The sequence below is a fragment of the Trichomycterus rosablanca genome, chromosome 2 (assembly GCF_030014385.1).
Source record: "Trichomycterus rosablanca isolate fTriRos1 chromosome 2, fTriRos1.hap1, whole genome shotgun sequence".
In the NCBI taxonomy this organism is placed as follows: domain Eukaryota; kingdom Metazoa; phylum Chordata; class Actinopteri; order Siluriformes; family Trichomycteridae; genus Trichomycterus; species Trichomycterus rosablanca.
In genome coordinates this window covers 61079175-61105649 of record NC_085989.1, presented here as the reverse complement: position 1 = coordinate 61105649, position 26475 = coordinate 61079175, and the positions used below count along the sequence as shown (strand labels likewise).

The window sequence follows — 26475 nt, the reverse complement described above, 5'->3', positions numbered from 1 at the left end:
TACAGAGCGGTGTTGTGTACCTCAGTACAGAGTGTGTAGTGATGTTGTGTGTTATAGAACGGTGTTGTGTACCTCAGTACAGGGTGTGTAGTGATGTTGTGTGTTACAGAACGGTGTTGTGTACCTCAGTACAGGGTGTGTAGTGATGTTGTGTGTTACAGAACGGTGTTGTGTACCTCAGTACAGGGAGTGTAGTGATGTGTTACAGAACGGTGTTGTGTACCTCAGTACAGGGTGTATAGTGATATGTGTTACAGAACGGTGTTGTGTACCTCAGGACAGGGTGTGTAGTGATGTTGTGTGTTACAGAACGGTCTTGTGTACCGAAGTACAGGGTGTGTAGTGATGTTGTGTGTTACAGAACAGTGTTGTGTACCTCAGTACAGGGTGTTAAGTGATGTGTGTTACAGAACGGTGTTGTGTACCTCAGTACAGGGTGTGTAGTTATGTTGTGTGTTACAGAACGGTGTCGTGTACCTCAGTACAAGGTGTGTAGTAAAGTGGGTTACAGAGCGGTGTTGTGTACCTCAGTACAGAGTGTGCAGTGATGTTGTGTGTTATAGAACGGTGTTGTGTACCTCAGTACAGGGTGTGTAGTGATGTTGTGTGTTACAGAACGGTGTTGTGTACCTCAGTACAGGGTGTGTAGTGATGTTGTGTGTTACAGAACGGTGTTGTGTACCTCAGTACAGGGTGTGTAGTGATGTGTTACAGAACGGTGTTGTGTACCTCAGTACAGGGTGTATAGTGATATGTGTTACAGAACGGTGCTGTGTACCTCAGTACAGGGTGTGTAGTGATGTTGTGTGTTACAGAACGGTCTTGTGTACCAAAGTACAGGATGTGTAGTGATGTTGTGTGTTACAGAACAGTGTTGTGTACCTCAGTACAGGGTGTTAAGTGATGTGTGTTACAGAACGGTGTTGTGTACCTCAGTACAGGGTGTGTAGTTATGTTGTGTGTTACAGAAAGGTGTTGTGTACCTCAGTACAGGGTGTGTAGTGATGTTGTGTGTTACAGAACGGTGTTGTGTACCTCAGTACAGGGTGTGTAGTGATGTGTTACAGAAAGGTGTTGTGTACCTCAGTACAGAGTGTATAGTGATGTTGTGTGTTACAGAACGGTGTTGTGTACCTCAGTACAGGGTGTGTAGTGATGTTGTGTGTTACAGAAAGGTGTTGTGTACCAAAGTACAGGGTGTGTAGTGATGTTGTGTGTTACAGAACAGTGTTGTGTACCTCAGTACAGGGTGTTAAGTGATGTGTGTTACAGAACGGTGTTGTGTACCTCAGTACAGGGTGTGTAGTTATGTTGTGTGTTAAAGAACGGTGTTGTGTACCTCAGTACAGGGTGTGTAGTGATGTGTTACAGAACAGTGTTGTGTACCTCAGTACAGGGTGTTAAGTGATGTGTGTTACAGAACGGTGTTGTGTACCTCAGTACAGGGTATGTAGTTATGTTGTGTGTTACAGAACGGTGTTGTGTACCTCAGTACAGGGTGTGTAGTGATGTGTTACAGAACAGTGTTGTGTACCTCAGTACAGGGTGTTAAGTGATGTCTGTCACAGAACGGTGTTGTGTACCTCAGTACAGGGTGTGTAGTGATGTGTGTTACAGAACGGTGTTGTGTACCTCGATACAGGGTGTGTAGTGATGTGTTACAGTACGGTGTCGTGTACCTCAGTACAGGGTGTGAAGTGATGTTGTGTGTTACAGAACGGTGTTGTGTACCTCAGTACAGGGTGTGTAGTGATGTTGTGTGTTACAGAACGGTGTTGTGTACCTCAGCACAGGGTGTGTAGTGATGTGTGTTAGAGAACGATGTTGTGTATCTCAGTACAGGGTGTGTAGTGATGTTGTGTGTTGCAGAATGGTGTTGTGTACCTCAGTACAGGGTGTGTAGTGATGTTATGTGTTACAGAACGGTGTTGTGTACCTCAGTACAGGGTGTGTAGTGATGTTGTGTGTTACAGAACGGTGTCGTGTACTTCAGCACAGGGTGTGTAGTGATGTGTTACAGAACGGTGTTGTGTACCTCAGTACAGGGTGTGTAGTGATGTTGTGTGTTACAGAACGGTGTTGTGTACCTCAGTACAGGGTGTGTAGTGATGTGTTACAAAACGATGTTGTGTACCTCAGTACAGGGTGTGTAGTGATGTTGTGTGTTACAGAACGGTGTCGTGTACCTCAGTACAAGGTGTGTAGTGAAGTGGGTTACAGAGCGGTGTTGTGTACCTCAGTACAGAGTGTGTAGTGATGTTGTGTGTTATAGAACGGTGTTGTGTACCTCAGTACAGGGTGTGTAGTGATGTTGTGTGTTACAGAACGGTGTTGTGTACCTCAGTACAGGGTGTGTAGTGATGTTGTGTGTTACAGAACGGTGTTGTGTACCTCAGTACAGGGTGTGTAGTGATGTGTTACAGAACGGTGTTGTGTACCTCAGTACAGGGTGTATAGTGATATGTGTTACAGAACGGTGCTGTGTACCTCAGTACAGGGTGTGTAGTGATGTTGTGTGTTACAGAACGGTCTTGTGTACCAAAGTACAGGGTTTGTAGTGATGTTGTGTGTTACAGAACAGTGTTGTGTACCTCAGCACAGGGTGTTAAGTGATGTGTGTTACAGAACGGTGTTGTGTACCTCAGTACAGGGTGTGTAGTTATGTTGTGTGTTACAGAAAGGTGTTGTGTACCTCAGTACAGGGTGTGTAGTGATGTTGTGTGTTACAGAACGGTGTTGTGTACCTCAGTACAGGGTGTGTAGTGATGTGTTACAGAAAGGTGTTGTGTACCTCAGTACAGAGTGTATAGTGATGTTGTGTGTTACAGAACGGTGTTGTGTACCTCAGTACAGGGTGTGTAGTGATGTTGTGTGTTACAGAAAGGTGTTGTGTACCAAAGTACAGGGTGTGTAGTGATGTTGTGTGTTACAGAACAGTGTTGTGTACCTCAGTACAGGGTGTTAAGTGATGTGTGTTACAGAACGGTGTTGTGTACCTCAGCACAGGGTGTGTAGTTATGTTGTGTGTTAAAGAACGGTGTTGTGTACCTCAGTACAGGGTGTGTAGTGATGTGTTACAGAACGGTGTTGTGTACCTCAGTACAGGGTGTGTAGTGATGTTGTGTGTTACAGAACGGTGTTGTGTACCTCAGTACAGGGTGTGTAGTGATGTGTTACAAAACGATGTTGTGTACCTCAGTACAGGGTGTGTAGTGATGTTGTGTGTTACAGAACGGTGTCAAGTACCTCATTAAAGGGTGTGTAGTGATGTTGTGTGTTACAGAACGGTGTCGTGTACCTCAGTACAAGGTGTGTAGTGATGTGTGTTACAGAGCGGTGTTGTGTACCTCAGTACAGAGTGTGTAGTGATGTTGTGTGTTATAGAACGGTGTTGTGTACCTCAGTACAGGGTGTGTAGTGATGTTGTGTTTTACAGAACGGTGTTGTGTACCTCAGTACAGGGTGTGTAGTGATGTTGTGTGTTACAGAACGGTGTTGTGTACCTCAGTACAGGGTGTGTAGTGATGTGTTACAGAACGGTGTTGTGTACCTCAGTACAGGGTGTATAGTGATATGTGTTACAGAACGGTGTTGTGTACCTCAGTACAGGGTGTGTAGTGATGTTGTGTGTTACAGAACGGTCTTGTGTACCGAAGTACAGGGTGTGTAGTGATGTTGTGTGTTACAGAACAGTGTTGTGTACCTCAGTACAGGGTGTTAAGTGATGTGTGTTACAGAACGGTGTTGTGTACCTCAGTACAGGGTGTGTAGTTATGTTGTGTTACAGAACAGTGTTGTGTACCTCAGTACAGGGTGTGTAGTGATGTTGTGTGTTACAGAACAGTGTTGTGTACCTCAGTACAGGGTGTGTAGTGATGTGTGTTACAGAACGGTGTAGTGTACCTCAGTACAGGGTGTGTAGTGATGTTGTGTGTTAAAGAAGGGTGTCGTGTACATCAGTACAGGGTGTGTAGTGATGTGAGTTACAGAACGGTGTCGTGTACCTCAGTACAGGGAGTGTAGTGATGTTGTGTGTTACAGAACGGTGTTGTGTACCTCAGCACAGGGTGTGTAGTGATGTTGTGTGTTACAGAACGGTGTTGTGTACCTCAGTACAGGGTGTGTAGTGATGTTTTGTGTTACAGAACGGTGTTGTGTACCTCAGTACAGGGTGTGTAGTGATGTTATGTGTTACAGAACGGTGTTGTGTACCTCAGCACAGGGTGTGTAGTGATGTGTTACAGAACGGTGTTGTGTACCTTAGTACAGGGTGTGTAGTGATGTTGTGTGTTACAGAAAGGTGTTGTGTACCTCAGTACAGAGTGTGTAGTGATGTGTTACAGAACGGTGTTGTGTACCTTAGTACAGGGTGTGTAGTGATGTGTTACAGAACGGTGTTGTGTACCTCAGTACAGGGTATGTAGTAATGTTGTGTGTTACAGAACGGTGTTGTGTACCTCAGTACAGGGTGTGTAGTGATGTTGTGTGTTACAGAACGGTGTTGTGTACTAAAGTACAGGGTGTGTAGTGATTTTGTGTGTTACAGAACAATGTTGTGTACCTCAGTACAGGGTGTTAAGTGATGTGTGTTACAGAAGAGTGTTGTGTACCTCAGTACAGGGTGTGTAGTTATGTGTTACAGAATGGTGATGTGTACCTCAGTATAGGGTGTGTAGTTATGTTGTGTGTTACAGAAAGGTGTTGTGTACCAAAGTACAGGGTGTGTAGTGATGTTGTGTGTTACAGAACGGTGTTGTGTACCAAAGTACAGGGTGTGTAGTGATGTTGTGTGTTACAGAACGGTGTTGTGTACCAAAGTACAGGGTGTGTAGTGATGTTGTGTGTTACAGAACAGTGTTGTGTACCTCAGTACAGAGTGTGTAGTGATGTGTTACAGAACGGTGTTGTGTACCTTAGTACAGGGTGTGTAGTGATGTTGTGTTACAGAACGGTGTTGTGTACCTCAGTACAGGGTGTGCAGTGATGTTGTGTGTTACAGAACGGTGTTGTGTACCTCAGCACAAGGTGTGTAGTGATGTTGTGTGTTACAGAACGGTGTTGTGTACCTCAGTACAGGGTGTGTAGTGATGTTGTGTGTTACAGAACGGTGTTGTGTACTAAAGTACAGGGTGTGTAGTGATGTTGTGTGTTACAGAACAGTGTTGTGTACCTCAGTACAGAGTGTGAAGTGATGTGTTACAGAACGGTGTTGTGTACCTTAGTACAGGGTGTGTAGTGATGTTGTGTTACAGAACGGTGTTGTGTACCTCAGTACAGGGTGTGCAGTGATGTTGTGTGTTACAGAACGGTGTTGTGTACCTCAGCACAGGGTGTGTAGTGATGTTGTGTGTTACAGAACAGTATTATGTACCTCAGTACAGGGTGTGTAGTGATGTTGTGTGTTACAGAACGGTGTTGAGTACTAAAGTACAGTGTGTGTAGTGATGTTGTGTGTTACAGAACAATGTTGTGTACCTCAGTACAGGGTGTTAAGTGATGTGTGTTACAGAAGAGTGTTGTGTACCTCAGTACAGGGTGTGTAGTGATGTTTTGTGTTACAGAACGGTGTTGTGTTCCTCAGTACAGGGTGTGTAGTGATGTTATGTGTTACAGAACGGTGTTGTGTACCTCAGCACAGGGTGTGTAGTGATGTGTTACAGAACGGTGTTGTGTACCTCAGAACAGGGTGTATAGTGATGTGTGTTACAGAACGGTGTTGAGTACCTCAGTACAGGGTGTGTAGTGATGTTGTGTGTTACAGAACGGTGTTGTGTACCAAAGTACAGGGTGTGTAGTGATGTTGTGTGTTACAGAAAGGTGTTGTGTACCTCAGTACAGAGTGTGTAGTGATGTGTTACAGAACGGTGTTGTGTACCTTAGTACAGGGTGTGTAGTGATGTTGTGTGTTACAGAACGGTGTTGTGTACCTCAGTACAGGGTGTGTAGTGATGTTGTGTGTTACAGAACGGTGTTGTGTACTAAAGTACAGGGTGTGTAGTGATGTTGTGTGTTACTGAACAATGTTGTGTACCTCAGTACAGGGTGTTAAGTGATGTGTGTTACAGAAGAGTGTTGTGTACCTCAGTACAGGGTGTGTAGTGATGTTGTGTGTTACAGAACGGTGTTGTGTACCTCAGCACAGGGTGTGTAGTGATGTTGTGTGCTACAGAACGGTGTTGTGTTCCTCAGTACAGGGTGTGTAGTGATGTTGTGTGTTACAGAACGGTGTTGTGTACTAAAGTACAGGGTGTGTAGTGATGTTGTGTGTTACAGAACAATGTGGTGTACCTCAGTACAGGGTGTTAAGTGATGTGTGTTACAGAAGAGTGTTGTGTACCTCAGTAAAGGGTGTGTAGCTATGTATTACAGAACGGTGTTGTGTACCTCAGTACAGGGTGTGTAGTTATGTTGTGTGTTACAGAAAGGTGTTGTGTACCAAAGTACAGGGTGTGTAGTGATGTTGTGTGTTACAGAACGGTGTTGTGTACCTCAGTACAGGGTGTGTAGTGATGTTGAGTGTTACAGAACGGTGTTGTGTACCTCAGTACAGGGTGTGTAGTGATGTTGTTTGTTACAGGACGGTGTTTTGTACCTCAGTAAAGGGTGTGTAGTGATGTTGTGTGTTACAGAACAGTGTTGTGTACCTCAGTACAGAGTGTGTAGTGATGTTGTTTGTTACAGAACGGTGTTGTGTACCTCAGTACAGGGTGTTAAGTGATGTGTGTTACAGAAGAGTGTTGTGTACCTCAGTACAGGGTGTGTAGTGATGTTGTGTGTTACAGAACGGTGTTGTGTACCTCAGCACAGGGTGTTAAGTGATGTGTGTTACAGAAGAGTGTTGTGTACCTCAGTACAGGGTGTGTAGTGATGTTTTGTGTTACAGAACGGTGTTGTGTTCCTCAGTACAGGGTGTGTAGTGATGTTATGTGTTACAGAACGGTGTTGTGTACCTCAGCACAGGGTGTGTAGTGATGTGTTACAGAACGGTGTTGTGTACCTCAGAACAGGGTGTATAGTGATGTGTGTTACAGAACGGTGTTGAGTACCTCAGTACAGGGTGTGTAGTGATGTTGTGTGTTACAGAACGGTGTTGTGTACCAAAGTACAGGGTGTGTAGTGATGTTGTGTGTTACTGAACAATGTTGTGTACCTCAGTACAGGGTGTTAAGTGATGTGTGTTACAGAAGAGTGTTGTGTACCTCAGTACAGGGTGTGTAGTGATGTTGTGTGTTACAGAACGGTGTTGTGTACCTCAGCACAGGGTGTGTAGTGATGTTGTGTGTTACAGAAAGGTGTTGTGTACCTCAGTACAGAGTGTGTAGTGATGTGTTACAGAACGGTGTTGTGTACCTTAGTACAGGGTGTGTAGTGATGTTGTGTGTTACAGAACGGTGTTGTGTACCTCAGTACAGGGTGTGTAGTGATGTTGTGTGTTACAGAACGGTGTTGTGGACTAAAGTACAGGGTGTGTAGTGATGTTGTGTGTTACTGAACAATGTTGTGTACCTCAGTACAGGGTGTGTAGTGATGTTGTGTTTTACAGAACGGTGTTGTGTACCTCAGTACAGGGTGTGTAGTGATGTTGTGTGTTACAGAACGGTGTTGTGTACCTCAGTACAGGGTGTGTAGTGATGTGTTACAGAACGGTGTTGTGTACCTCAGTACAGGGTGTATAGTGATATGTGTTACAGAACGGTGTTGTGTACCTCAGTACAGGGTGTGTAGTGATGTTGTGTGTTACAGAACGGTCTTGTGTACCGAAGTACAGGGTGTGTAGTGATGTTGTGTGTTACAGAACAGTGTTGTGTACCTCAGTACAGGGTGTTAAGTGATGTGTGTTACAGAACGGTGTTGTGTACCTCAGTACAGGGTGTGTAGTTATGTTGTGTTACAGAACAGTGTTGTGTACCTCAGTACAGGGTGTGTAGTGATGTTGTGTGTTACAGAACAGTGTTGTGTACCTCAGTACAGGGTGTGTAGTGATGTGTGTTACAGAACGGTGTAGTGTACCTCAGTACAGGGTGTGTAGTGATGTTGTGTGTTAAAGAAGGGTGTCGTGTACATCAGTACAGGGTGTGTAGTGATGTGAGTTACAGAACGGTGTCGTGTACCTCAGTACAGGGAGTGTAGTGATGTTGTGTGTTACAGAACGGTGTTGTGTACCTCAGCACAGGGTGTGTAGTGATGTTGTGTGTTACAGAACGGTGTTGTGTACCTCAGTACAGGGTGTGTAGTGATGTTTTGTGTTACAGAACGGTGTTGTGTACCTCAGTACAGGGTGTGTAGTGATGTTATGTGTTACAGAACGGTGTTGTGTACCTCAGCACAGGGTGTGTAGTGATGTGTTACAGAACGGTGTTGTGTACCTTAGTACAGGGTGTGTAGTGATGTTGTGTGTTACAGAAAGGTGTTGTGTACCTCAGTACAGAGTGTGTAGTGATGTGTTACAGAACGGTGTTGTGTACCTTAGTACAGGGTGTGTAGTGATGTGTTACAGAACGGTGTTGTGTACCTCAGTACAGGGTATGTAGTAATGTTGTGTGTTACAGAACGGTGTTGTGTACCTCAGTACAGGGTGTGTAGTGATGTTGTGTGTTACAGAACGGTGTTGTGTACTAAAGTACAGGGTGTGTAGTGATTTTGTGTGTTACAGAACAATGTTGTGTACCTCAGTACAGGGTGTTAAGTGATGTGTGTTACAGAAGAGTGTTGTGTACCTCAGTACAGGGTGTGTAGTTATGTGTTACAGAATGGTGATGTGTACCTCAGTATAGGGTGTGTAGTTATGTTGTGTGTTACAGAAAGGTGTTGTGTACCAAAGTACAGGGTGTGTAGTGATGTTGTGTGTTACAGAACGGTGTTGTGTACCAAAGTACAGGGTGTGTAGTGATGTTGTGTGTTACAGAACGGTGTTGTGTACCAAAGTACAGGGTGTGTAGTGATGTTGTGTGTTACAGAACAGTGTTGTGTACCTCAGTACAGAGTGTGTAGTGATGTGTTACAGAACGGTGTTGTGTACCTTAGTACAGGGTGTGTAGTGATGTTGTGTTACAGAACGGTGTTGTGTACCTCAGTACAGGGTGTGCAGTGATGTTGTGTGTTACAGAACGGTGTTGTGTACCTCAGCACAAGGTGTGTAGTGATGTTGTGTGTTACAGAACGGTGTTGTGTACCTCAGTACAGGGTGTGTAGTGATGTTGTGTGTTACAGAACGGTGTTGTGTACTAAAGTACAGGGTGTGTAGTGATGTTGTGTGTTACAGAACAGTGTTGTGTACCTCAGTACAGAGTGTGAAGTGATGTGTTACAGAACGGTGTTGTGTACCTTAGTACAGGGTGTGTAGTGATGTTGTGTTACAGAACGGTGTTGTGTACCTCAGTACAGGGTGTGCAGTGATGTTGTGTGTTACAGAACGGTGTTGTGTACCTCAGCACAGGGTGTGTAGTGATGTTGTGTGTTACAGAACAGTATTATGTACCTCAGTACAGGGTGTGTAGTGATGTTGTGTGTTACAGAACGGTGTTGAGTACTAAAGTACAGTGTGTGTAGTGATGTTGTGTGTTACAGAACAATGTTGTGTACCTCAGTACAGGGTGTTAAGTGATGTGTGTTACAGAAGAGTGTTGTGTACCTCAGTACAGGGTGTGTAGTGATGTTTTGTGTTACAGAACGGTGTTGTGTTCCTCAGTACAGGGTGTGTAGTGATGTTATGTGTTACAGAACGGTGTTGTGTACCTCAGCACAGGGTGTGTAGTGATGTGTTACAGAACGGTGTTGTGTACCTCAGAACAGGGTGTATAGTGATGTGTGTTACAGAACGGTGTTGAGTACCTCAGTACAGGGTGTGTAGTGATGTTGTGTGTTACAGAACGGTGTTGTGTACCAAAGTACAGGGTGTGTAGTGATGTTGTGTGTTACAGAAAGGTGTTGTGTACCTCAGTACAGAGTGTGTAGTGATGTGTTACAGAACGGTGTTGTGTACCTTAGTACAGGGTGTGTAGTGATGTTGTGTGTTACAGAACGGTGTTGTGTACCTCAGTACAGGGTGTGTAGTGATGTTGTGTGTTACAGAACGGTGTTGTGTACTAAAGTACAGGGTGTGTAGTGATGTTGTGTGTTACTGAACAATGTTGTGTACCTCAGTACAGGGTGTTAAGTGATGTGTGTTACAGAAGAGTGTTGTGTACCTCAGTACAGGGTGTGTAGTGATGTTGTGTGTTACAGAACGGTGTTGTGTACCTCAGCACAGGGTGTGTAGTGATGTTGTGTGCTACAGAACGGTGTTGTGTTCCTCAGTACAGGGTGTGTAGTGATGTTGTGTGTTACAGAACGGTGTTGTGTACTAAAGTACAGGGTGTGTAGTGATGTTGTGTGTTACAGAACAATGTGGTGTACCTCAGTACAGGGTGTTAAGTGATGTGTGTTACAGAAGAGTGTTGTGTACCTCAGTAAAGGGTGTGTAGCTATGTATTACAGAACGGTGTTGTGTACCTCAGTACAGGGTGTGTAGTTATGTTGTGTGTTACAGAAAGGTGTTGTGTACCAAAGTACAGGGTGTGTAGTGATGTTGTGTGTTACAGAACGGTGTTGTGTACCTCAGTACAGGGTGTGTAGTGATGTTGAGTGTTACAGAACGGTGTTGTGTACCTCAGTACAGGGTGTGTAGTGATGTTGTTTGTTACAGGACGGTGTTTTGTACCTCAGTAAAGGGTGTGTAGTGATGTTGTGTGTTACAGAACAGTGTTGTGTACCTCAGTACAGAGTGTGTAGTGATGTTGTTTGTTACAGAACGGTGTTGTGTACCTCAGTACAGGGTGTTAAGTGATGTGTGTTACAGAAGAGTGTTGTGTACCTCAGTACAGGGTGTGTAGTGATGTTGTGTGTTACAGAACGGTGTTGTGTACCTCAGCACAGGGTGTTAAGTGATGTGTGTTACAGAAGAGTGTTGTGTACCTCAGTACAGGGTGTGTAGTGATGTTTTGTGTTACAGAACGGTGTTGTGTTCCTCAGTACAGGGTGTGTAGTGATGTTATGTGTTACAGAACGGTGTTGTGTACCTCAGCACAGGGTGTGTAGTGATGTGTTACAGAACGGTGTTGTGTACCTCAGAACAGGGTGTATAGTGATGTGTGTTACAGAACGGTGTTGAGTACCTCAGTACAGGGTGTGTAGTGATGTTGTGTGTTACAGAACGGTGTTGTGTACCAAAGTACAGGGTGTGTAGTGATGTTGTGTGTTACTGAACAATGTTGTGTACCTCAGTACAGGGTGTTAAGTGATGTGTGTTACAGAAGAGTGTTGTGTACCTCAGTACAGGGTGTGTAGTGATGTTGTGTGTTACAGAACGGTGTTGTGTACCTCAGCACAGGGTGTGTAGTGATGTTGTGTGTTACAGAAAGGTGTTGTGTACCTCAGTACAGAGTGTGTAGTGATGTGTTACAGAACGGTGTTGTGTACCTTAGTACAGGGTGTGTAGTGATGTTGTGTGTTACAGAACGGTGTTGTGTACCTCAGTACAGGGTGTGTAGTGATGTTGTGTGTTACAGAACGGTGTTGTGGACTAAAGTACAGGGTGTGTAGTGATGTTGTGTGTTACTGAACAATGTTGTGTACCTCAGTACAGGGTGTTAAGTGATGTGTGTTACAGAAGAGTGTTGTGTACCTCAGTACAGGGTGTGTAGTGATGTTGTGTGTTACAGAACGGTGTTGTGTACCTCAGCACAGGGTGTGTAGTGATGTTGTGTGTTACAGAACGGTGTTGTGTACCTCAGTACAGGGTGTGTAGTGATGTTGTGTGTTACAGAACGGTGTTGTGTACTAAAGTACAGGGTGTGTAGTGATGTTGTGTGTTACAGAACAATGTGGTGTACCTCAGTACAGGGTGTTAAGTGATGTGTGTTACAGAAGAGTGTTGTGTACCTCAGTAAAGGGTGTGTAGCTATGTATTACAGAACGGTGTTGTGTACCTCAGTACAGTGTGTGTAGTGATGTTGAGTGTTACAGAACGGTGTTGTGTACCTCAGTACAGGGTGTGTAGTGATGTTGTTTGTTACAGAACGGTGTTTTGTACCTCAGTAAAGGGTGTGTAGTGATGTTGTGTGTTACAGAACAGTGTTGTGTACCTCAGTACAGAGTGTGTAGTGATGTTGTTTGTTACAGAACGGTGTTGTGTACCTCAGTACAGGGTGTGTAGTCATGTTGTTTGTTACAGAACGGTGTTGTGTACCTCAGTAAAGGGTGTGTAGTGATGTTGTGTGTTACAGAACGGTGTTGTGTACCTCAGTACAGAGTGTGTAGTGATGTATTACAGAACGGTGTTGTGTACCTCAGTACAGGGTGTGTAGTTAAGTTGTGTGTTACAGAAAGGTGTTGTGTACCAAAGTACAGGGTGTGTAGTGATGTTGTGTGTTACAGAACGGTGTTGTGTACCTCAGTACAGGGTGTGTAGTGATGTTGAGTGTTACAGAACGGTGTTGTGTACCTCAGTACAGGGTGTGTAGTGATGTTGTTTGTTACAGAACGGTGTTGTGTACCTCAGTAAAGGGTGTGTAGTGATGTTGTGTGTTACAGAACAGTGTTGTGTACCTCAGTACAGGGTGTGTAGTGATGTTGTGTGCTACAGAACGGTGTCAAGTACCTCAGTACAGGGTGTGTAGTGATGTGTTACAGAACGGTGTTGTGTACCTCAGTACAGGGTGTGTAGTAATGTTGTGTTACAGAACGGTGTTGTGTACCTCAGCACAAGGTGTGTAGTGATGTGTTACAGAACGGTGTTGTGTACCTTAGAACAGGGTGTATAGTGATGTGTGTTACAGAACGGTGTTGTGTACCTCAGTACAGGGTGTGTAGTGATGTTGTTTGTTACAAAACGGTGTTGTGTACATCAGTAAAGGGTGTGTAGTCATGTTGTGTGTTACAGAACAGTGTTGTGTACCTCAGTACAGAGTGTGTAGTGACGTTGTTTGTTACAGAACGGTGTTGTGTACCTCAGTACAGGGTGTGTAGTGATGTTGTTTGTTACAGAACCGTGTTGTGTACCTCAGTAAAGGGTGTGTAGTGATGTTGTGTGTTACAGAACGGTGTTGTGTACCTCAGTACAGAGTGTGTAGTGATGTATTACAGAACGGTATTGTGTACCTCAGTACAGGGTGTGTAGTTATGTTGTGTGTTACAGAAAGGTGTTGTGTACCAAAGTACAGGGTGTGTAGTGATGTTGTGTGTTACAGAACGGTGTTGTGTACCTCAGTACAGGGTGTGTAGTGATGTTGTGCGTTACAGAACAGTGTTGTGTACCTCAGTACAGGGTGTGTAGTGATGTGTTACAGAACGGTGTTGTGTACCTCAGTACAGAGTGTGTAGTGATGTATTACAGAACGGTGTTGTGTACCTCAGTACAGGGTGTATAGTGATGTTGTGTGTTACAGAACGGTGTTGTGTACCTCAGTACAGGGTGTGTAGTGATGTGTGTTACAGAAGGCTGTTGTGTACCTCAGTACAGGGTGTGTAATGATGATGTGTGTTACAGAACGGTGTTGTGTACCTTAGTACAGGGTGTGTAGTGATGATGTGTGTTACAGAAGGCTGTTGTGTACCTCAGTACAGGGTGTGTAATGATGATGTGTGTTACAGAACGGTGTTGTGTACCTTAGTACAGGGTGTGTAGTGATGATGTGTGTTACAGAACGGTGTTGTGTACCTTAGTACATTGTGTGTAGTGATGATGTGTGTTACAGAACGGTGTTGTGTACCTCAGTACAGGGTGTGTAGTGATGATGTGTGTTACAGAACGGTGTTGTGTACCTTAGTACAGGGTGTGTAGTGATGTGTGTTACAGAACGGTGTTGTGTACCTTAGTACAGGGTGTGTAGTGATGTGTTACAGAACGGTGTTGTGTACCTTAGTACAGGGTGTGTAGTGATGTGTGTTACAGAACGGTGTTGTGTACCTTAGTACAGGGTGTGTAGTGATGTGTTACAGAACGGTGTTGTGTACCTCAGTACAGGGTGTATAGTGATGTTGTGTGTTACAGAACGGTGTTGTGTACCTCAGTACAGGGTGTGTAGTGATGTTGTGCGTTACAGAACAGTGTTGTGTACCTCAGTACAGGGTGTGTAGTGATGTGTTACAGAACAGTGTTGTGTACCTCAGTACAGGGTGTATAGTGATGTTGTGTGTTACAGAACGGTGTTGTGTACCTTAGTACATTGTGTGTAGTGATGATGTGTGTTACAGAACAGTGTTGTGTACCTCAGTACAGGGTGTGTAGTGATGATGTGTGTTACAGAACAGTGTTGTGTACCTCAGTACAGGGTGTGTAGTGATGATGTGTGTTACAGAACGGTGTTGTGTACCTTAGTACATTGTGTGTAGTGATGACGTGTGTTACAGAACCGTGTTGTGTACCTCAGTACAGGGTGTGTAGTGATGATGTGTGTTACAGAACGGTGTTGTGTACCTTAGTACAGGGTGTGTAGTGATGTGTGTTACAGAACGGTGTTGTGTACCTTAGTACAGGGTGTGTAGTGATGTGTTACAGAACGGTGTTGTGTACCTCAGTACAGGGTGTATAGTGATGTTGTGTGTTACAGAACGGTGTTGTGTACCTCAGTACAGGGTGTGTAGTGATGTTGTGTGTTACAGAACGGTGTTGTGTACCTCAGTACAGGGTGTGTAGTGATGTGTTACAGAACGGTGTTGTGTAGCGCAGTACAGGGTGTATAGTGATGTTGTGTGTTACAGAAAGGTGTTGTGTACCTCAGTACAGGGTGTGTAGTGATGTTGTGCGTTACAGAACAGTGTTGTGTACCTCAGTACAGGGTGTGTAGTGATGTGTTACAGAACGGTGTTGTGTACCTCAGTACAGGGTGTGTAGTGATGATGTGTGTTACAGAACCGTGTTGTGTACCTCAGTACAGGGTGTGTAGTGATGATGTGTGTTACAGAACAGTGTTGTGTACCTCAGTACAGGGTGTGTAGTGATGATGTGTGTTACAGAACGGTGTTGTGTACCTCAGTACAGGGTGTGTAGTGATGATGTGTGTTACAGAACCGTGTTGTGTACCTCAGTACAGGGTGTGTAGTGATGATGTGTGTTACAGAACGGTGTTGTGTACCTTAGTACAGGGTGTGTAGTGATGTGTGTTACAGAACGGTGTTGTGTACCTCAGTACATGGTGTGTAGTGATGTGTTACAGAAAGGTGTTGTGTACCTCAGTACAGGGTGTGTAGTGATGTTGTGCGTTACAGAACAGTGTTGTGTACCTCAGTACAGGGTGTGTAGTGATGTGTTACAGAACGGTGTTGTGTACCTCAGTACAGGGTGTATAGTGATGTTGTGTGTTACAGAACGGTGTTGTGTACCTTAGTACATTGTGTGTAGTGATGATGTGTGTTACAGAACCGTGTTGTGTACCTCAGTACAGAGTGTGTAGTGATGATGTGTGTTACAGAACGGTGTTGTGTACCTCAGTACAGGGTGTATAGTGATGATGTGTGTTACAGAACAGTGTTGTGTACCTCAGTACAGGGTGTGTAGTGATGATGTGTGTTACAGAACAGTGTTGTGTACCTCAGTACAGGGTGTGTAGTGATGATGTGTGTTACAGAACGGTGTTGTGTACCTCAGTACAGGGTGTGTAGTGATGATGTGTGTTACAGAACCGTGTTGTGTACCTCAGTACAGGGTGTGTAGTGATGATGTGTGTTACAGAACGGTGTTGTGTACCTTAGTACAGGGTGTGTAGTGATGTGTGTTACAGAACAGTGTTGTGTACCTCAGTACAGGGTGTGTAGTGATGATGTGTGTTACAGAACAGTGTTGTGTACCTCAGTACAGGGTGTGTAGTGATGATGTGTGTTACAGAACGGTGTTGTGTACCTCAGTACAGGGTGTGTAGTGATGATGTGTGTTACAGAACCGTGTTGTGTACCTCAGTACAGGGTGTGTAGTGATGATGTGTGTTACAGAACGGTGTTGTGTACCTTAGTACAGGGTGTGTAGTGATGTGTGTTACAGAAAGGTGTTGTGTACCTCAGTACAGGGTGTGTGGTGATGTGTGTTACAGAACTGTTGTGTACCTCAATCCAGGGTGTGTAGTGATGTGTTACAGAACTGTTGTGTACCTCAGTACAGGGTGTGTAGTTATGTTGTGTGTTACAGAACCGTGTTGTGTACCTCAGTACAGGGTGTGTAGTGATGTTGTGTGTTACAGAACCGTGTTGTGTACCTTAGTACAGGGTGTGTAGTGATGTGTGTTACAGAACATTGTCGTGTACCTCAGCACAGGGTGTGTAGTGATGTGTTACAGAACGGTGTTGTTTACCTCAGTACAGGGTGTGTAGTGATGTTGTGTGTTACAGAACGGTGTTGTGTACCCCAGTACAGGGTGTGTAGTGATGTGTATCACAGAACAGTGTTGTGTACCTCAGTACAGGGTGTGTAGTGATGTTGTGCGTTACAGAACAGTGTTGTGTACCTCAGTACAGGGTGTGTAGTGATGTGTTACAGAACGGTGTTGTGTACCTCAGTACAGAGTGTGTAGTGATGTATTACAGAACGGTGTTGTGTACCTCAGTACAGGGTGTATAGTGATGTTGTGTGTTACAGAACGGTGTTGTGTACCTCAGTACAGGGTGTATAGTGATGTGTTACAGAACGGTGTTGTGTACCTCAGTACAGGGTGTGTAGTGATGTTGTGTGTTACAGAACGGTGTTGTGTACCCCAGTACAGGGTGTGTAGTGATGTGAATTACAAAACAGTGTTGTGTACCTCAGTACAGGGTGTGTGGTGATGTTGTGCGTTACAGAACAGTGTTGTGTACCTCAGTACAGGGTGTGTAGTGATGTGTGTTACAGAACGGTGTTGTGTACCTCAGTACAGGGTGTGTAGTGATGTGTGTTACAGAACGGTGTTGTGTACCTCAGTACAGGGTGTGTAATGATGATGTGTGTTAAAGAACGGTGTTGTGTACCTCAGTACAGGGTGTGTAGTGATGTTGTGTGTTACAGAACGGTGTTGTGTACCTTAGTACAGGGTGTGTAGTGATGATGTGTGTTACAGAACGGTGTTGTGTACCTTAGTACATTGTGTGTAGTGATGATGTGTGTTACAGAACCGTGTTGTGTACCTCAGTACAGGGTGTGTAGTGATGATGTGTGTTACAGAACAGTGTTGTGTACCTCAGTACAGGGTGTGTAGTGATGATGTGTGTTACAGAACGGTGTTGTGTACCTCAGTACAGGGTGTGTAGTGATGATGTGTGTTACAGAACCGTGTTGTGTACCTCAGTACAGGGTGTGTAGTGATGATGTGTGTTACAGAACGGTGTTGTGTACCTTAGTACAGGGTGTGTAGTGATGTGTGTTACAGAAAGGTGTTGTGTACCTCAGTACAGGGTGTGTTGATGTGTGTTACAGAACTGTTGTGTACCTCAATCCAGGGTGTGTAGTGATGTGTTACAGAACTGTTGTGTACCTCAGTACAGGGTGTGTAGTTATGTTGTGTGTTACAGAACCGTGTTGTGTACCTCAGTACAGGGTGTGTAGTGATGTTGTGTGTTACAGAACCGTGTTGTGTACCTTAGTACAGGGTGTGTAGTGATGTGTGTTACAGAACATTGTCGTGTACCTCAGCACAGGGTGTGTAGTGATGTGTTACAGAACGGTGTTGTTTACCTCAGTACAGGGTGTGTAGTGATGTTGTGTGTTACAGAACGGTGTTGTGTACCCCAGTACAGGGTGTGTAGTGATGTGTATCACAGAACAGTGTTGTGTACCTCAGTACAGGGTGTGTAGTGATGTTGTGCGTTACAGAACAGTGTTGTGTACCTCAGTACAGGGTGTGTAGTGATGTGTTACAGAACGGTGTTGTGTACCTCAGTACAGAGTGTGTAGTGATGTATTACAGAACGGTGTTGTGTACCTCAGTACAGGGTGTATAGTGATGTTGTGTGTTACAGAACGGTGTTGTGTACCTCAGTACAGGGTGTGTAGTGATGTGTGTTACAGAAGGCTGTTGTGTACCTCAGTACAGGGTGTGTAATGATGATGTGTGTTACAGAACGGTGTTGTGTACCTTAGTACAGGGTGTGTAGTGATGATGTGTGTTACAGAAAGGTGTTGTGTACCTTAGTACATTGTGTGTAGTGATGATGTGTGTTACAGAACCGTGTTGTGTACCTCAGTACAGGGTGTGTAGTGATGATGTGTGTTACAGAACGGTGTTGTGTACCTTAGTACAGGGTGTGTAGTGATGTGTGTTACAGAACGGTGTTGTGTACCTTAGTACAGGGTGTGTAGTGATGTGTTACAGAATGGTGTTGTGTACCTTAGTACAGGGTGTGTAGTGATGTGTGTTACAGAACGGTGTTGTGTACCTTAGTACAGGGTGTGTAGTGATGTGTTACAGAACGGTGTTGTGTACCTCAGTACAGGGTGTATAGTGATGTTGTGTGTTACAGAACGGTGTTGTGTACCTCAGTACAGGGTGTATAGTGATGTTGTGTGTTACAGAACGGTGTTGTGTACCTCAGCACAGGGTGTATAGTGATGTGTTACAGAACGGTGTTGTGTACCTCAGTACAGGGTGTGTAGTGATGTTGTGTGTTACAGAACGGTGTTGTGTACCCCAGTACAGGGTGTGTAGTGATGTGAATTACAAAACAGTGTTGTGTACCTCAGTACAGGGTGTGTGGTGATGTTGTGCGTTACAGAACAGTGTTGTGTACCTCAGTACAGGGTGTGTAGTGATGTGTGTTACAGAACGGTGTTGTGTACCTCAGTACAGGGTGTGTAGTGATGTGTGTTACAGAATGGTGTTGTGTACCTCAGTACAGGGTGTGTAATGATGATGTGTGTTAAAGAACGGTGTTGTGTACCTTAGTACAGGGTGTGTAGTGATGATGTGTGTTACAGAACGGTGTTGTGTACCATAGTACATTGTGTGTAGTGATGATGTGTGTTACAGAACCGTGTTGTGTACCTCAGTACAGGGTGTGTAGTGATGATGTGTGTTACAGAACAGTGTTGTGTACCTCAGTACAGGGTGTGTAGTGATGATGTGTGTTACAGAACGGTGTTGTGTACCTCAGTACAGGGTGTGTAGTGATGATGTGTGTTACAGAACCGTGTTGTGTACCTCAGTACAGGGTGTGTAGTGATGATGTGTGTTACAGAACGGTGTTGTGTACCTTAGTACAGGGTGTGTAGTGATGTGTGTTACAGAAAGGTGTTGTGTACCTCAGTACAGGGTGTGTGGTGATGTGTGTTACAGAACTGTTGTGTACCTCAATCCAGGGTGTGTAGTGATGTGTTACAGAACTGTTGTGTACCTCAGTACAGGGTGTGTAGTTATGTTTTGTGTTACAGAACCGTGTTGTGTACCTCAGTACAGGGTGTGTAGTGATGTTGTGTGTTACAGAACCGTGTTGTGTACCTTAGTACAGGGTGTGTAGTGATGTGTGTTACAGAACATTGTCGTGTACCTCAGCACAGGGTGTGTAGTGATGTGTTACAGAACGGTGTTGTTTACCTCAGTACAGGGTGTGTAGTGATGTTGTGTGTTACAGAACGGTGTTGTGTACCCCAGTACAGGGTGTGTAGTGATGTGTATCACAGAACAGTGTTGTGTACCTCAGTACAGGGTGTGTAGTGATGTTGTGCGTTACAGAACAGTGTTGTGTACCTCAGTACAGGGTGTGTAGTGATGTGTTACAGAACGGTGTTGTGTACCTCAGTACAGAGTGTGTAGTGATGTATTACAGAACGGTGTTGTGTACCTCAGTACAGGGTGTATAGTGATGTTGTGTGTTACAGAACGGTGTTGTGTACCTCAGTACAGGGTGTGTAGTGATGTGTGTTACAGAAGGCTGTTGTGTACCTCAGTACAGGGTGTGTAATGATGATGTGTGTTACAGAACGGTGTTGTGTACCTTAGTACAGGGTGTGTAGTGATGATGTGTGTTACAGAACGGTGTTGTGTACCTTAGTACATTGTGTGTAGTGATGATGTGTGTTACAGAACCGTGTTGTGTACCTCAGTACAGGGTGTGTAGTGATGATGTGTGTTACAGAACGGTGTTGTGTACCTTAGTACAGGGTGTGTAGTGATGTGTGTTACAGAACGGTGTTGTGTACCTTAGTACAGGGTGTGTAGTGATGTGTTACAGAACGGTGTTGTGTACCTTAGTACAGGGTGTGTAGTGATGTGTGTTACAGAACGGTGTTGTGTACCTTAGTACAGGGTGTGTAGTGATGTGTTACAGAACGGTGTTGTGTACCTCAGTACAGGGTGTATAGTGATGTTGTGTGTTACAGAACGGTGTTGTGTACCTCAGTACAGGGTGTGTAGTGATGTTGTGCGTTACAGAACAGTGTTGTGTACCTCAGTACAGGGTGTGTAGTGATGTGTTACAGAACAGTGTTGTGTACCTCAGTACAGGGTGTATAGTGATGTTGTGTGTTACAGAACGGTGTTGTGTACCTTAGTACATTGTGTGTAGTGATGATGTGTGTTACAGAACAGTGTTGTGTACCTCAGTACAGGGTGTGTAGTGATGATGTGTGTTACAGAACAGTGTTGTGTACCTCAGTACAGGGTGTGTAGTGATGATGTGTGTTACAGAACGGTGTTGTGTACCTTAGTACATTGTGTGTAGTGATGACGTGTGTTACAGAACCGTGTTGTGTACCTCAGTACAGGGTGTGTAGTGATGATGTGTGTTACAGAACGGTGTTGTGTACCTTAGTACAGGGTGTGTAGTGATGTGTGTTACAGAACGGTGTTGTGTACCTTAGTACAGGGTGTGTAGTGATGTGTTACAGAACGGTGTTGTGTACCTCAGTACAGGGTGTATAGTGATGTTGTGTGTTACAGAACGGTGTTGTGTACCTCAGTACAGGGTGTGTAGTGATGTTGTGTGTTACAGAACGGTGTTGTGTACCTCAGTACAGGGTGTGTAGTGATGTGTTACAGAACGGTGTTGTGTAGCGCAGTACAGGGTGTATAGTGATGTTGTGTGTTACAGAAAGGTGTTGTGTACCTCAGTACAGGGTGTGTAGTGATGTTGTGCGTTACAGAACAGTGTTGTGTACCTCAGTACAGGGTGTGTAGTGATGTGTTACAGAACGGTGTTGTGTACCTCAGTACAGGGTGTGTAGTGATGATGTGTGTTACAGAACCGTGTTGTGTACCTCAGTACAGGGTGTGTAGTGATGATGTGTGTTACAGAACAGTGTTGTGTACCTCAGTACAGGGTGTGTAGTGATGATGTGTGTTACAGAACGGTGTTGTGTACCTCAGTACAGGGTGTGTAGTGATGATGTGTGTTACAGAACCGTGTTGTGTACCTCAGTACAGGGTGTGTAGTGATGATGTGTGTTACAGAACGGTGTTGTGTACCTTAGTACAGGGTGTGTAGTGATGTGTGTTACAGAACGGTGTTGTGTACCTTAGTACATGGTGTGTAGTGATGTGTTACAGAAAGGTGTTGTGTACCTCAGTACAGGGTGTGTAGTGATGTTGTGCGTTACAGAACAGTGTTGTGTACCTCAGTACAGGGTGTGTAGTGATGTGTTACAGAACGGTGTTGTGTACCTCAGTACAGGGTGTATAGTGATGTTGTGTGTTACAGAACGGTGTTGTGTACCTTAGTACATTGTGTGTAGTGATGATGTGTGTTACAGAACCGTGTTGTGTACCTCAGTACAGGGTGTGTAGTGATGATGTGTGTTACAGAACAGTGTTGTGTACCTCAGTACAGGGTGTGTAGTGATGATGTGTGTTACAGAACGGTGTTGTGTACCTCAGTACAGGGTGTGTAGTGATGATGTGTGTTACAGAACCGTGTTGTGTACCTCAGTACAGGGTGTGTAGTGATGATGTGTGTTACAGAACGGTGTTGTGTACCTTAGTACAGGGTGTGTAGTGATGTGTGTTACAGAACGGTGTTGTGTACCTTAGTACAGGGTGTGTAGTGATGTGTGTTACAGAACGGTGTTGTGTACCTTAGTACAGGGTGTGTAGTGATGTGTGTTACAGAACGGTGTTGTGTACCTTAGTACATGGTATGCTGTGCTCCTGTAGGCAGTTCAGAACTGTTCGTTTTCTTGATTTTACGTAGTTCTTTTCAGCGTCGCTGATGGAATGTCCGATTCTGATCTCACTAATAAAGACAGATATCACACAATTAAACATATTTCAATAAAATACTACTAACTACAGTGGGGTCAAAAAGTATTTAGTCAGCCACTGATTGTGCAGGTTCTCCTACTTAGAAAGATGAGAGAGGTCTGTAATTTTCATCATAGGTACACTTCAACTATGAGAGACAAAATGAGAAAAAAAATCTAGGAAATCACATTGTAGGATTTTTAAACAATTTATTTGTAAATTGTGGTTGAAAATAAGTATTTGGTCAATAACAAAAGTTCAACTCAATACTTTGTAACATAACCTTTGTTGGCAATGACAGAGGTGAAACGTTTCCTGTAAGTCTTCACCAGGTTTGCACACACTGTAGCTGGTACTTTGGCCCATTCCTCCATGCAGATCTCCTCTAGAGCAGTGATGTTTTGGGGCTGTTGCTGGGCAACACAGACTTTCAACTCCCTCCACAAATTTTCTATGGGGTTGCGGTCTGGAGACTGGCTAGGCCACTCCAGGACCTTGAAATGCTTTTTACGGAGCCACTCCTTCGTTGCCCGAGCGGTGTGTTTGGGATCATTGTCATGCTGGAAGACCCAGCCACGTTCCATCTTCAATGCTCTCACTGATGGAAGGAGGTTTTGGCTTAAAATCTCACGATACATGGCCCCGTTCATTCTTCCCTTAACACGGATCAGTCGTCCTGTCCCCTCTGCAGAAAAACAGCCCCAAAGCATGATGTTTCCACCCCCATGCTTCACTGTAGGTATGGTGCAACTCAGCATTCTTCTTCCTCCACACACGACGAGTTGAGTTTTTACCAAAAAGTTCCATTTTGGTTTCATCTGACCACATGATGTTCTCCCAATCCTCTTCTGGATCATCCATATGCTCTCTGGCAAACTTCAGACGGGCCTGGACATGTACTGGCTTAAGCAGGGGGACACGCCTGGCACTGCAGGATTTGAGTCCCTCTCGGCGTAGTGTGTTACTGATGGTAGCCTTTGTTACTTTGGTCCCAGCTCTCTGCAGGTCATTCATCAGGTCCCTCCGTGTAGTTCTGGGATTTTTGCTCACCGTTCTCATGATCATTTTGACCCCACGGGATGAGATCTTGACCCCAAGGGAGATTATCAATGGTCTTGTATGTCTTCCATTTTCTTACAATTGCTCCCACAGTTGATTTATTCACACCAACCTGCTTGCCTATTGTAGATTCACTCTTCCCAGCCTGGTGCAGGTCTACAATTTTCTTCCTGATGTCCTTCGACAGCTCTTTGGTCTTGGCCATGGTTGAGTTTGGAGTCTGACTGTTTGAGGCTGTGGACAGGTGTTTTTTATACAGATAACGAGGTCAAACAGGTGCCACTAATACAGGTAACGAGTGGAGGATAGAAGAGCTTCTTAAAGAAGAAGTTACAGGTCTGTAAGATTTTACTTATTTTCCACCATAATTTACAAATAAATTCCTTAAAAATCCTACAATGTGATTTCCTGGATTTTTTTTCTCATTTTGTCTCTCATAGTTGAAGTGTAGCTATGATGAAAATTACAGACCTCTCTCATCTTTCTAAGTAGGAGAACTTGCACAATCAGTTGCTGACTAAATACTTTTTGACCCCACTGTATACTTCTAATAATACTACTAACTATACTACTAATAACACTACTAATAATACTACTTAAGTAATACTTTACTAATATTTTCCATTGTCTGTTGTACTTTCATTTTAGTGACAGTGCTTTTCAGCGCCTCTAGTGTCACTGTATTATTACTGCAAGAGCACCATCAGTTGAAATTACATTTAGGGATATGTTACAAACTGTTTCTAAGACAACACTTTTGCATCGCTCTTATCGCAGCCAAAAGTATGGGGACAGCCCTGTTATTTCTGAAGGTAACTGTTTCTGACACAGCCATTACTAATAGATGTATTAAAATCAATGTTATTAAATAAATCATATGCTTGCAAACTCGTGGCTTCATTGTGGTTTCATTTAGCGTTGTAGAACGTTCTAAAATGTCGTTAGATTTGCGGCAGTGCCTCCTAATTCATCCTTAGTCATAATGATTAACTACAACTGGTGACTGCTCTGTGCCCATATAAACCAGGTTTGTTTGGCCAGACCCCATAAAAAGATCAAGATGCTATTATTAGGGTGCCTGCGGTAGCTGGTGAACGTCTCTTGGGTTCCCGGCGAAGCAGGCATTACAGAGCTCAGCAAACGAAGGCCTGAAATAATAAGTCTTCCAATTAGGGCTGATCACCCGCAGCTGTGGGCTGGCTTATTTATATCTAAGTATCGCTTACGCCTGCGTAGTGCAGCGGTGAACGCGACCGGCTCATGTCTAGGCGACTGGGGTTCGCGTCCCAGTGTTTGTTATTCTTTCTATTTCTTTAGTTTTTCAGTTTTGTTGCCTGCGGCGCCCAGCGGCATCGATCGGGGTTCTCCCGAGTCGTTTTTGGTTTCATTTGCCTGGTATTTGTTTTTGTTGTTTAAAAAATAAAATCATTTATTTTTTTAAATCTGCATTTGAGTCCTCCTTTCTCCCACGTAACAGAAAGGTGTGACCAAAAAATGGACTCAGCAGATTCCCCACCCGTCACAGACGTGTTACGCCACCAGGGGGTCGCGTTGGGTAGACATGAGATGGCTCCTAATCAGTTGGCACAGCGGGTGGCGGAGCTGACCCAGCGGGTGCCAACTACCGAACCCAGCTCTAATTCCGCAGTCCACTCTCCCGCCCACACTGGAGAGTTTGCTATCCGCGACACTCCCATTCCTCCTCCCGAAAGGTTTTCGGGAGAGGCCAAGAGCTGTCGCAGATTTCTCCTTCAATGCTCACTAGCGTTCGAGTTGCAACCCTCTTGGTACCCCACCAAGCGTTCAAAGGTTGCATATATTATTTCCCTTCTTACTGGAAGGGCTTTAGAATGGGCCACTGCCCTCTGGGAGCAAAATGCCCCCGAATGCTCTTCTGAAGGCAAGGTTAAGGAAGCTCTTAAAGAAACCTTCTTTCATCCTACAGGGGGTCGCGAGGCAAGCCCTCGGCTACTAGAGCTTACCCAAGGGGGGCGCTCGGTAGCAGACTACGTCATAGAGTTCCGAACGCTAGCTGCTGAGTGTGGGTGGGATGAGGGGGCCCTTACGGCCATTTTTCATCATGGTTTAGGAGGTAAGGTTAAGGACGTGCTGGCCACTAGGGACCTTCCTACCACCCTTAAGGCCTTTTACAAACTGGCCACATCCATTGATACCCGTCTCCGTCAGCGAGCGTGGGAACGGTGTACCTGTCCCCCGTTCACCCGTTCGCAGGGTCCTCCCAGACCACCTCCGCCCGACCTGGATCCTGAACTCATGCAATTGGGGTCAACACAGGCTGACGCTCCGTTGGCATCGGGTTCGTCCCCTCGACCCAGGCAACCATTAAACGAGTAGGCCGCTCTCGAGCCAGGGAGTCGAGAGAAGGACGATTTAACATCCCTGGTCAGGGCCTATTTCTACAGGCCTGGTTGTCTTGGGGTTCAGGAGACACAAACCTAAAGGTTTGTGTTGATTCAGGCGCGGTGGAGAATTTTATTGATATCAACTTGGTACGCAGGCTGGGGATAGAGGTCCAACCGCTAATAATACCGGTCTCGGTCCATGCTGTGGATGGCCGAGCTGTAGCAGGCAGCCCGATTACCCAACAGACGAAACCTCTCACGTTACGTCTGCAAAACCACGAGGAACGGATCACCTTCCTAGTGACTCACGTTCCTCACCTCCAGGTGGTTTTGGGGTATTCGTGGTTGCAAAGACACAAACCCCAGATCGACTGGGCCTCTGGATCAGTCTTCATTTGGGGAACGCGGTGTCGAGATTCATGCTTGTTGCAGGCCGGGACGACTCTCAATTTGTCTGAACCTAAGATGGAGACCCTGGATTTGGCCACAGTTCCTCCTGTGTACCATGACCTACGGGAGGTTTTTAGCAAGTCCAGGGCGCAGAACTTGCCCCCCCACAGACCATTCGACTGCGCCATCAACTTGTTGCCTGGCACTACCCCTCCTAGAGTGCGCCTTTTCTCGCTCTCTGGTCCGGAGAAGGTGGCCATGGAGGAGTATGTGTGCGAGGCACTTAAACAAGGGTTCATCCGTCCTTCTTCCTCCCCGGCCGGGGCGGGGTTCTTTTTTGTTGGTGAGAAGGACGGTAGTTTGCGCCCGTGTCGATTATCGCGGTCTGAATGCCATTACGATCAAGGATCGGTACCCGCTGCCGGCCACGGCTTTTGAAGCCCTTCAGTGAGCATCAGTGTTTACAAAGCTCGATTTACGCAGCGTGTACAATC

General features: G+C 45.0%; 1 protein-coding gene across 1 annotated transcript in view; it reads right to left on the bottom strand.

Annotated features, from left to right (window-relative positions):
- The window catches only part of LOC134300118 (NACHT, LRR and PYD domains-containing protein 3-like), an 82867-nt gene that overhangs the window by 23813 nt on the left and 32579 nt on the right, over positions 1-26475 (bottom strand). The window contains exon 11 of the mRNA XM_062984780.1: positions 22053-22161. Coding sequence (XP_062840850.1) covers positions 22053-22161 — 109 coding nt within the window. The remainder of the gene's footprint in view (positions 1-22052; positions 22162-26475) is intronic.